This window comes from Lissotriton vulgaris, chromosome 1_2, assembly GCF_964263255.1.
Source record: "Lissotriton vulgaris chromosome 1_2, aLisVul1.2, whole genome shotgun sequence".
Taxonomy (NCBI): Eukaryota; Metazoa; Chordata; class Amphibia; order Caudata; family Salamandridae; genus Lissotriton; species Lissotriton vulgaris.
In genome coordinates, this window is record NC_141686.1 from 365,203,188 (window position 1) to 365,216,173 (window position 12,986).

Genomic DNA, 12,986 nt, shown 5'->3' on the forward strand with positions numbered 1-12,986 from the left:
CAGTTTTTGTCATAAAAGTGTGCAATTTGAGCAGACCAAGGAACAGACATAGTGTTGGAACCGCATTTCATTTCAGTGCCTTTCATAATATATGTGCTACATTATGGATATTGTTAAATTTTAATGATTGCATTTTTTTCTGGTGTTAGAACTTCGCAATTTCCTCTGATCACACTGGGGTTGGTGAGACAGGAAAGAGTATTTTGACCTAGTTGTCATGTGTTGTCTTTTCTCCTTTCCTTTCCTCTGCAGACACTTGAGAGTTGAAAATCAGAGTACCAGAATGGGTAGAAGACGGGCTCCAGGAAAGAAAGTGGAAGTGCAGTGTTCACGTGAATCCATAAGAGCCACAGTCCCATCTTTACCTCTCCATGACGTCTCAACTTCAAGATCCCGAAATGATGCTCAGAAGGACCAGGACCTGGAGCCGCTTTCAGAGAACCTGTCCCACATTATCCTTCTATCCATGCTGGAGGAGTTGGAAGCCAAACTGGATAACTTGCTGAATACTGTGGAGGGCGTACCTTCTAGAGTTGCTGGGATGATTAAGAAAATCTGGATAGAAAAGGATCAAGGTTACCTAGATAATGGTGGATTGGCTTTGGAGGTTGTCTGTCCGGTGAACATTAGAAATGGTGCTGTTAGCCGGTCTCCTGTGACACCTCAGCCTGATAGGCCAGGTGGACCAAGCTTATGTCTTCAGCCGGTGTTCTCTGATGGGCATGCACCAAAGCAGGAATGTACGCTCTCTTCTCCAACCAATGTTCAAGGGTGTCCAGAGGAGCCAAACCTTTGTCTACACCCAATGTTTCTACATCGATGTGACCCACAGCAGGACCAGTGCGTGCAACCTGGGTTTCCAGATGTACACAAGTCGAAGTGCATGCAACCTGGGTTTCCAGATGTACACGAGTCGCAGCAGGACGAGTACATGCATCCTGGGTTTCCAGATATACACGAGTCGCAGCATGACCAGTGCATGCAACCTGGGTTTCCAGATGTACACAAGTCGCACCAGGATGAGTGCATGCAACCTGGGTTTCCAGATGTACATGAGTCGCAGCAGGACGAGTACATGCATCCTCGGTTTCCAGATGTACACGAGTCGCAGCATGACCAGTGTATGCAACCTGAGTTTCCAGATGTACATGAGTCGAAGCGAGACCGGTGCATGCAACCTAGGTTTCCAGATGTACACAAGTCAAAGCGAGACCTGTGCATGCAAACTGGGTTTCCAGATGGAAATGGAGTACAGCAGTATTGTACTGTATCCAGGTGCCCTCAGACCGATCCTTCAGGCAGATCACTGGAGGCAAAGCGGCGTCTTCATTCGGAATTTGTTGATGGGCAGACACCACAGCAAGACCACAGCATACAATCAGCGTTCCTAAAAAAGAGAGAACCAGATGGGCACCTGAAGCAAGAACCATCCCTATTGTCTACTAATAGCTGGGATCAGCAACAGAACCTCTGCCCACACCCACTATTTTCTTATGGACACAAACCACAGCAAAACCACTGTGTACAACCCGTGCTACCAGATGGGAATGGACAGGATGATCCCTTGGAGAAAGAATTGATGTGTTTTGATTTCCTAGATCCCCAGGAGACCCGCAGCCTACAACTTGTGTCACCTGATGGGATGTCATCATACGAACACATAAAGTTTGTGCTGTTATCCTTTGATGAGTTGGGGTCACAACAAACCCAATGCCTACTGCAACACCTGTGCTTGAAGCAGGAACTTCCTTATGCGCCGGATCCAAACGTGAACTACGAGCTAGAATCTATGCGCCCTGAAGCACAGGAACCGGATCAAAATGGCAATCTAGAACCGGCCTGTACTGATGCACACCGTTCAGATCAGAAGTACAAGCTAGAACCACTGCACACTGAGGCACAGGACCAAGAGCTAGAGTCAGTGCTTCCTGAAGCACAGGAACTAGATCAGAACTACACGGTGGAACCACTGCACCTGGAGGAGAAGGATTCAAATCAGAACTACATGCTAGAACCAGCTTGTACTGATACACAGGGCTCAGATCAGAACAACAAGCTACTGAACCCTGAATCACAGGATCAACATCAGAACTGCAACACAGAACTGCTCTGTCCTGAGGAGTGGGGTCAGCTTGTGACCCCATCATGCCTAGAACTGGACACAAATTCTGCAGATGAAGACTCCATGAAGAGAAGAATTGCAAAATCACATTTATTGCCGTCCCAAGCCACCCCAGGTATGTGTTTCGCTATACATGGGCAAGCGAAGTGCACTAACACATGTAACCTCTTGACAATGCATATGGGCAGATTTTACAAAGTCTCCAAGGTGATCATTTGGGTTTGGGTGGAACTCCCTGAGCGATACTGACCCCCCGAGTACACTGGGTGCAGATGTGTCCCTGCACCCTTCTCTGGTTCCACACAGGACTGCATCCTTCCTGTGCAGAAACAGGCCTGGTTATGGGACTCTGCATGAGACAAGTAGGCCAGCATCTCTCGTTCTTCCTTGTCCGTCCCTATTCCAGGCTGAGGAACTGGAAATAGCGCTATTCATGGGAGGAATTACTGGCCAGAATCACACATAATAGTCTGAGGCAAGTGATGTGGTGTTCATTGAGAATAGCCGACATGCGCAGTCTAGAGAGGGAACTGTGTTTCCTGTTGCACAGTTACATTGGGTAAGACGCAGTCGTCTCCAGTTCCTGATATAAAAATACTAGTCTGTATTCAGCCTCAACAGCAGGGCCGACCAGGGATGTTGTTGCCACTGCGGGCTTCTCCAGGAGTGCACACCTCCTCATGGTAGACAGATACACAAAGTGATTTGTTATTTGTCACTTGTGAGTTTACCCTCCCAACCTCTAGCTCAGTAAAGAGTTAATTGTTTTATGGGCAGACAAAAGTAGTCATGATCTCCCTACAGCAGCATCCTACCTTTAGCAAACTCTTTAATTATGAAAATGTCATTGCATCATCACACGTAACATGCTGAGTTAGGGTTTGCACACCCATAGTGCGAGCAACGGATTGTGGTTCTAACCATAACCTACAAATTTCAAGAGTTTGTTTGGGTTTTAGTCTTACCCATATATACACTTTACCCTTGTTTTTAAGTGAATTTCTGATTTTTTTAAAGACCCATTAAGGTGTTTTAACAAAGCCATCTACAACGTCACTTTAACCAAAATTAGTGAAAATATATAATGGATGAAGTAACCCCTGCCGCACCTTCTAAGGATATTGCAAGTCAATAAGGTGTTCCCTAACCATATAGAGGAACGAGGAAGGCAGAGTTCCTTTATAAGGTTATAGAACTCTGAGGTGACTTACAATAATCTTATTATATGCACCAGGTGGTACTTTATCACGTATAATACATGGTCACACCATCACCGTTCCCACAAACCTTGGTGCTTAGCTCCTACATATGCAGCAGCTAACATATTTTCAAACATGAAGAATGAACATAAAACCTCTTGTGCAAAAGTAAACATAAAAGATATTTGTTGCAAAAAGATATTAGAAACAGTTCAATAAAAGTCCATTTAAAAAAGCTGCAGCAGCTCGGAACGTGTAGAAACATGCAAGAAGATTCCACCCTTCCTTTATCTAAGGAAACTAATAAACATATTCCCTCTGCTCCTCATAGTAAGCTCGTAACATACAGCAGAAGTAATAAAAGCAAAGTTACTCCAGTATTGGAACTTTCATAGATTCACATGCCTGAATCATTCCCCGTCGAGGAGACGGTAGTCTCTGGTATATAAAAAAGCAGTGCTTAGTAGTATAGCAAACTGAAAAGAGGCCTAGGCCCAGTTCCCTTTTGCAACCCATAGCCTTTGTTATGTAAAAAAGGCCCAAACTTTTCCCTGAACCAATCAGAGCTCCTCACCCTCTAGAACACTCCTGAGAGAACCTTCTGCCCCTCGGATTTTTCTACCGCACGTTGTGCTAGGGAGTCTCCTTTGAGCTCTGCTCAAACTCTTTACTACTACAGTATTTTGGCTTAGATTTGAGGTTTTTACATCAACCATGTCTGAGAAGGAGAAAAAAGGACTATTTAGAGCTTGTTCCACCTGCTCCAAGAAGAGACTTTATACAGCTGACCCTCACAAGGACTGCATCTACTGTCTCTATCTGACCATCAGGCAGCAGATTGTAAGGTATGTCGTACCTTTTCGAATAAGACCGTGAGAGATCGTGAGGGAAGGCTTCTGATCTGGCTTCAGAAGGTCAAAGCCAGGAAGGAAATCCTCTCAAGTGAGAGTGAGGAGTAATCTGTGGCGTCTAAGAGATCTCAGAAGAGAAGTAGATCTCCTCAGACACATTCCTCAGGGGAAAGACCTGAGAAGGCCCCAAAAAAGACCACTCCAGGGTCGTCAGGGCGCAGTCCCTCAAAATCCCCTTCAGTCTCATCTAAGGGGATGAAGGGTTCTGCTGGTGAGGTGAAAGGAGCAAAATCCACCTCAGATCCACTACAGTCACCTCAGAAGATCAAGATTACTATCAAACGGTCTTCTTCTACGCCTTCTGAGGAGAAGGGTGCTGCTTCAGCTCTGTTGACGGGACCGTCGACAAAAAAGAGACCATCGACGACGACAAAAACACCTCCGTCGTCGACGAAAAAGGATAATGTTAAGGCTGGTGAGAAAACAGCGTCGACGATTTCACCGTCGCCGGCGATATCGTCGACGGTTTCACCGGCGATGAGGACGTCGACGACCGTGTCAACGACGGCGTCGGCGACGGTGGCGCCGACGATGACAGCGTCGACGAGGACTGTGGAGTCGACGGCAGCGTCGACGAGGACGACGAAGTCGACGAGGGCAGCGTCGACGGTAACTACAACATCGACGGTGGCGTCGACGACGATGACTTGGTCGACGATGGCGATGGGAATCTCGTCGACGGGCTCGTCGATGAGGGAAAAAACACCAGAAAAAAGGTTGGTGCCTTGGAAAAAATCTATAACACCGGAGGTTACATCTCCAAGTAAGGTCTCCCCATTGCTGCCGTCTCACCTGCTGGAGGAAGAAGATTCGGAAGAAAATGAGGAGTATGGAATTGCCAGTAGCCCTTTGTAATTACAGGTTAAGTACCAAGAAGACGATTCTGAGGAGGAATATGGGGGTTATCAAGAACAACCCCAGGAACAGCACCGATATCGCCAACAGCAGCGAGAGGAGATGACAAGTGTGCCATCTTCTTTGTTGAAGGATCTCCAGGGAATGTTGGAGGATTATAGGAAGAGATGCCTAGTGACTCCAGTCGCTCAACAAGCCTTAGAGGCTACTTCACGTCCACGATCGGTTCCAGGGACGCCGGTTCGTAGGAGGGAGATTGTGCCGGAACCTACTGTTAGGTCCCCACCGCCAACGACACACCACGATACCACGGATGACGAACATGAGGATGGTGAGATTGCGGACACAAGTGCAGAATGGCATGATTATATTGCCCCATCACCTTCAACTCCTCCGCAGAGACCAGTAGATTCTCCACTGGAGTACATTGGTGGATTTCATAATTTGATGGAAAGAGCCACAAAGAGATTTGCACTGACCATGAGAGAAGAGAAAACGGAATGTATTCTATATGACTTCAAAGACTCATATCGGAAATCCGTAGGATCCCTGCCTATAGTGTCTCACATTTGGAAGGAAGGATTAAAGGTCATGGAGACGCCAGCGACGGTAACACCGGTTCTGGCCAGACTGGATAAAAAGTATAAGGCACCGGTTGATGCTCCAACTTGCCTTTTGGGTCATCCCAAACCGGATTCTGTTATCACTCAGGTGGCACAACAGAAATCAAGGAACCCATCTGCTCCGATTGCAGCACCTCCAGACAAAGAGGGCAGAAGGTTGGATAACGCGGGAAAACGGTTTTCATTAATGTCGGCTCTGCTTGTGAGAGCCACTAATGCCCTCGCCATATTGGGAAGATATGACAGGCAGATGTGGTGTGACCTGTCTCCATATGTTAATCTGGTGCCGGATCCAGAGAAGCAGGGGGCAAAGAAAATTCTCATGGAAGGAGAGAGGACTTCGGCTGAAGTCATAGACTGCGCTATGGATATAGCGACCACGGCATTTAGATCCTTGGGAGGGGCTGCGGTCCTGCGCAGGCAAGGATGGCTGCGAGCAACAGCATTTAGGCCGGAGGTGCAAAACAAAATTTTAGACCTCCCTTTCAATGGAGAAGAATTATTTGGGAAACATATTGATGATACTCTGGAGAAGGAGAAGAAGAAGGATACTGATACGGCAAAGGCTCCTCGTATAGAGGAGGATACCAACAGGGGAGATATTCTTCTTCTTATCAGTCCTCATCGCAGCCTTACCGTCAGCAATACAGCCAACGTCAATCAGGAGGATATACAAAATCAACTCCACGAGGACGGGGTGGCCGGGGCAAGGACAACACCCGTCGACAATGACAACCTCCATCTTCCGGCTCTGTCAGATGCTCCCGTGGGTGGAAAGATTGCTCACTATCTTCACAATTGGCGGAAAATAACAACGGACCAATGGGTCCTCAAAATAGTTCAATTCGGTCACACCCTAGAATTTCTTCAAGCGCCCCCTTGTACGCCACCGATGCACCAGAGAGCCAACCATCTGCATCAACTCCGGCAGGAGATTCGACAATGCTCCGAAAGAGAGCAATAGAACCGGTACCAAAATCCCAGGAAAACAAGGGGTTTTACGCCCGTTTTTTTCTTATCAAGAAAAACAAGCTCCAGTGGCGCCCCATTCTGGATCTCAGATCCTTAAACACCTATCTCAAGAAACAATCTTTCAGGATGGTATCTCTGCAGGACATCCTTCCGTTATTAAACCCAGGAGATCATATGACCACATTGGACCTACAAGACGCGTATTTCCACGTGCTGATACATCCTGCACACAGACAGTACCTTCGGTTCTGGGTAGACATTACCAATTCAGGGTACTGCCATTCGGCTTGAAGTCAGCGCCAAGAGTTTTCACGAAATGCCTGGCTCCAGTGGCGCCTGTGTTGAGGACGCAAAAACATCAAATATTTCCTTACCTCGACGACTGGTTAGTCAAAGCACCATCAAAGGTACAGGCCAGAGTGTCGACGCAGGCCTGCATAGACTTATTCGCCGATCTAGGATTGACTCTTCACGAGGGAAAGCCAAACCTCCAGCCAACAAATGTGATCACATTTCTGGGGGCAAAATTGGACACAGAAGGCAACAAAGCGTTTCCCTCCGAGGAGAGACAACTGAGGATTGTGTCCCTCTTCCAAGACTTGGTAAAAAGAAAGTCTCTTTCAGTCCGCAGGTACAAATCCTTGCTGGGCACAATGTCCTCTTGTATTCCCCTGGTACCTTGCTGCAGGCTAAGGATGAGACCGTGGCAGGAACAGATCGATCTACAATGGCGTCAGGCGGAGGGATCCTTCGACGATACAATAATTCGAAGTTGCTACAGGCAGCAAAGTGGTGGACGCAAAAAGTAAATGTGTCTCAAGGACTGACGTTTCTGGCAAGAGCGGCTCGGCTAGTGGTAACGGCGGATGTGTCATTAGAAGGATGGGGAGCTTTCCTTCAGGACCTTCAAGTCAGCGGTCGGTGGAAGTCACAGGAGCAGCAATTACAGATAAATCTGCTGGAGCTCAGAGCGATCCGCTTGGCATTACTGGCTTTTCTGCCAAGGATAAAAGGTTCGCCGGTGTTGGTAAGAACAGACAACACCACGGCGATGCATTATGTGAACAAGCAAGGGGGAACGAGATCTCTCTCCCTGTCTCAGGAAGCCCAGGAGATATGGGAATGGGCTCTTCAGCAAGGAATATCATTGGCAGCAGAACACCTCCCGGGAGATGAAAATGTCTAGGCGGATACTCTCAGCAGGCTAAAATCGTCCTGCCAGGAATGGGAGGAGCTAGACCAGGGGACCCTGGACAGCGTCTTTCGAAGATGGGGAACACCGATAGTGGACCTCTTCGCTACAAGGGAAAACAGAAAAAAATGCCAGTATTTCGCAAGCTGGCTTCCCCAGAAGGGATCTTGGGGGAATGCGTTTTCCATTGCATGGTCCGGCATCTTTGCCTACGGTTTTCCTCCAATTCCTCTTCTCCCCCGTGTGCTGGTGAAGATCAAGAAACAGCCGTGCAGGCTGACCCTAGTAGCCCCGTGGTGGCCCAGACAACACTGGTTCACGGAACTGCTGCTGCTGTCGGAGGAACGTCCAATTCAGTTGCGCCTAATTCCATCGCTTCTGACAATGTCCAAGGGGCAGGTGCTCCACCCGGACCCGAAATCCGTGCGATTAGCAGCCTTTCTCCTGAACACTGTGAGTTTAGCCATCTGAACATCTCACATGAATGTAGGGAGATCCTGTCCAAGGCCAGAGCGGAGAGTACCAACAAAACCTACAGGATGAAATGGAAGAGGTTTTGTCTGTGGTGTAAGAGACATGATGTTCACCCTCTTACTGCTGCGCCTCATCAAATTATACCTTTCATTCTGCTGTTAGCAAAGTCAGGATTAGCACACGCCTCCATCAAGATGCATTTGGCTGCGTTATCCCGCTACAGGAGGTCGTCGTCAGGCCCATCTTTATGGTCCTCAAGGATTATCAAACAATTTATGAAAGGGATATTCAGAGTTTTCCCACCAGTGAAGCCTCTACCACCATTATGGAATCTGAATATTGTACTCTCTCAATTGATGAAGCCACCGTTTGAAACGATACACAGGGCAGACCTGAAGTTCTTGTCCTGGAAAGTGGCTCTTCTCATTGCATTGACTTTGGCGAGAAGAGTAGGTGAACTACAAACGCTCACGATTCAGGAGCCTTTCTTGCAGTTTAAATGTAAATGTAATTGTGGGATACTTGTAAAGCGCACTGTTACTCTACCCGAGTGTCCTGGCGCTATAGACCGCTGGGGAACCCGTCCTGGTTTTCCCTGTGAGATGGTCCCTTTCTGGGTATCTCCAGGGTGAAACCAGGCATCCCCGGCATCTGTGGGGGGCCGTTGTGGAGATGAGGTAAGCTTAATGCCCAGAGTTGCCGAGTGTGTTCCCTGGTTAGAGTAGGCACTGAGGCGAGAATTATCGAGTCCGTTGACCCTGGTCCAAGTCCCTGCCGCGTCGGGAATTGAACCCTGGTCCTGGGCCGTTCTCTGCTTACAGGTCTGCCGCCTCTAACCAGTGAGCCACACCACTCCACAAGTGGATAGAATGATTCTCAGGACAAACCCGAAGTTCATTCCGAAGGTGCCAACTGATTTTCATTTGAACGAACCATTGGTGTTGAAACGTTTCATTCCTCATCCATCAACAGCGGCAGAAAGAGTATTGCACTCGCTGGACGTTCAGAGATGTATGAAATTTTACTTGAAAGAAACTAAGGCGTTTCGCAAGTCTTCTAAGTTATTTGTCGCCTTCAGCGCACCCAGGAAAGGTTTCCTACTGTCAAAGAGGGGAATTGCCAGATGGATATCCAGTGCAATTGTCTACTGTCATCAAGCTGCTGGAAAGCCTTTGAATGCACGAGTCCGTGCCCATTCCACGAGGGCGGTGGCCACATCCACTGCACTGTTTGGAGGAGTGCCAATCCAGGATATCTGCAGAGCAGCAACCTGGGCATCTACGCACACCTTCACCAGGCACTACTGCTTGGAGGCAGCCGCAGAATCGGATGCGGCGGTGGGAGAGGCGGTACTGCAGAATATCATCCAGTAACGGCTTACTGCCCACCCATTGCTTTTTATTTGTTTCTTCCAATCTCCTTTAAACAGCCTTGCTTCCAAATGTTCGTAGATTGTTCCCTCCCATGAAGCACCGTCCCGTTACTTGTATCCTTGCATTGGCCCCATATTTTCAACTGTTTTAGGCACTTTTTCTTTTTTCTTTGTCTAAGAGCACTTCATATGAGCACTTTTTCACTCACTCCAAGCTTTTTTTTGTAAACGGCTGTAATTCTTGTTCATATCTCGTCACATTTGCTGTTCATTCACAGACCGAGATCAAATGTCAGACGATGTTTTCCCAAAAAAGCCTGTTATTTCTCTGACTTCAAAGTAAGAGAGCCAGTTCCTCACCGTCTCACTCATTGCTGCTTGCCTCTCCTTGCTTGTTCTTTATAAAAGCAAAGTACTTCATTTTCTTGCCTTCACCACCTCCCCTTTGCATAATGGTAGCAGCCGTTTCAACTAAAGTGCTCATGTCTACTGCTGCCGACCAGAAACTTCACTGTCGACTGTAAAGTTGGCACCTAAGGTAATGGAAGGATGGCTTGGGGTGGCGCGGACATTGGCATGTACAGAGGTTTGTGACATTGAAGCATCTTCTGGCAGCTCTCACCAGCAGCATCATGACACGACCCTGCCACATCTGTACAACGTTTCCGGGCCAAAAGCAGTATAGGATAATAGCTGTATATTCTGTAACCAGTCTGTTTGCTACGTACAATCCACTGTACTAAATGATATCAGGTATTCTTAGTACATGTATTTCTAAAATGTCACACGTTGTAATATTTACGACACATACTATTGTAATGCAAGTTGATCTCTAATAATGTTTAGGACATGTATTATTTGTAAAGTAGAAATGCTTTCTACTTAAAATTGAATATATATACTTGGTAGTTTGTTTAAAGGACTAATCAAACCAAATGTCAGAAGTACAATGCTATAGAATTGTGAAGCACTCTGATACCCAGTGGGTCATGTTCGCACTATATAAAACACTGAATGAATAAATAAATAACACACCTGAGTGCGGGGAGACCCCCCCCACACCTTGTGCCTGCTGTGGAGGAGGTGTGTGAGGGCTGTAAAATTACCTTCACGCCCTGCAGGGCCAGCGCATTCGATGCTGCCTGCGTGGTGGCCATATTCAAGCAGAAAACTATCAGAACATCACAGGCATTTACACCCAATACTGTGAAAGACCGCAAGCCCGTAGGCTGATTTGGAAATCATTGGGCGCTTTGCTAAAGGTATCTTGAGGAAAATAGTCAAGTAAAGAATGGCGCAATCAAACTACTTTTCAAAAATAACATACTCACACTAGGGAAAGACTTCTCAGGCTCTGATTGTGAGCTGGGATTCCCTGCAACAGAGAGCAACCGTATCTAGCTTCTTCTCAGACTAATAGCCCCCTTTCCCGGCATTCAGATTTTTTTTTTAATCTTAGCATTTTTAGGTGCAGCACCTAATGAGCTTATTGATGGCACAGTAACTCTCTGTTCCCGGCATTCTATTTTCATTAATCATATCCACCACATTTGATTGAAATTCAAAGGGTAGGCCTCAGTAACTACGTGTCAATCTTTGTAAACCGGCAAAATGCAGTAGGATATTTCTTTTTCAACTGATGGTGTGGGACACTGCTAAAAGTCATTTGCAAAGTTAGTAGGTTCGCAAGGAAAGACCAATTGGCTTTGCCAGTGCTTGTTTTTTTTGTTGTGTGCTAGGAAACAAATCTTACACTTTCTCCTCTTGTGTGGATACTCAGCAGAATTGTTACATAAATTCTCTCATTTTGAAGACATAGGAAGAAAAGTAAACACCAAGCTCCCTCAAAGAGAGAGCTTGACATTTGACCTCTGTCTTTGAATGCACTGCAAATGTGACCAGATAAAAACAAGATTTAAAGGCCTTTTTTACAGAAAGCGTGTTTGTGGAAGAATAAAGTAAACAAGGTTTGGGCAGCGGGAGGGACAGATGTGAGTTACAAACCACAAACCCAATGGTACGGAATGGGTGGAATGTATTCCCAGGGATGCTTCCTGAATATCTTTAAGATGTCTTTAGTGCTGTCTGGCAGTCGTGGATCTAAAACACAAAGGTTACAGTGAAGTTAAAATTGCGATTGCTTTTAACATCCTAATGAAAAAAATGATTTGAAACTCATTTAAACCATAGTGTGTGTGTCTCTCTCTCTCTCTCTCTCTCTCTCTTTCTCTTTCTCTCTTTCTTTCTCTCTCCCTTTCTTTTCTTTCTCTCTCTCTCTCTTTCTCTCTCTCTCTTACTCTTTCTCTCATTCTCTCTCTCTGTTTCTCTCTCTCTTTCTCTGTCTTCTCTATCGCTCTCTTTCTCTTAATTTCTATCTTTCTCTTTCTCTCTCTCTTCCTTTCTATCTTTCTCTCTTTCTCTTTCTAGCACTCTCTCTTACTCTTTCTATCTTTCTCTATTTCTCTTTCTCTCTCACTCTCTCTCTCACTCTCTCTCTCTCTCTCTCATAGGAAAGAGACCTTCAGTAATTGACACAGCTTTCCCTGCAAAAACGTGCACGCGTTGCATTACTTGTATGGCTCTCACCAGGTTCTGTTACCCAGAATCCCTTGCAAACCTCAAACTTTGTAAATAAGAAACAAACCTCTAATTTCTGTGGTGGAAAGCTCTGGAATCTGTGTGGATCCCCAAAATTGAACCTACCGAGCATTCCCCAAAGTCTACAGATAACAAGCATTGGCATAGCCAATAGGTCTCGCTTTTGGGACCTTATAAGTATTTAGTTATGCATCACAATATCCTTGGTGCAACAAAATTAACTGTTGCATGGTCGAACACTTACAAGGCCCCAAAGACTAAACCTATTGGCTATGCCAATGCTTGTTAATTGTGGCAAGACTTGTGGTTGTTCAAGGAGGTTGTGGGAGGGAGTTCCAGATCCTTGTAGCGCTGGCAGAGAAGGCGAGCTTTATATAGCGTTCTTGCCTGAATGTCGCTTGTTCCAACAGAAGGACTTTACGAATTCTCGATCGTTGTTCAGATCCAGAGATTAGGAGGGTGTGGAGTTGTGGAGGGCTTTGTGGGTGATGTATTCAGTGTTACATTGGACTGTTGCTTCAATGGGAAGCCATTGTAGGATGCGAAGTACAGAAGAAATGTGATAAAAAAATGCTGTGACCTGTCACAACGTGGATAACCGTATGAAGCATTTCTTTCAGTGATGCTAATTTTCTTAGGGAAGGCCAGACAGGAAAGAGTACCAATAA

General features: G+C 46.4%; 1 protein-coding gene across 1 annotated transcript in view; it reads left to right on the forward strand.

Moving 5' to 3' along the window:
• Positions 1–283: 283 nt before the first annotated feature.
• LOC147736891 (uncharacterized) overlaps positions 284–12,986 on the forward strand; it is a 52,839-nt gene continuing 40,136 nt past the window's right edge. Inside the window, exons 1-2 of the mRNA XM_086953558.1 lie at positions 284–880; positions 1,016–2,237. Coding sequence (XP_086809684.1) covers positions 284–880; positions 1,016–2,237 — 1,819 coding nt within the window. The remainder of the gene's footprint in view (positions 881–1,015; positions 2,238–12,986) is intronic.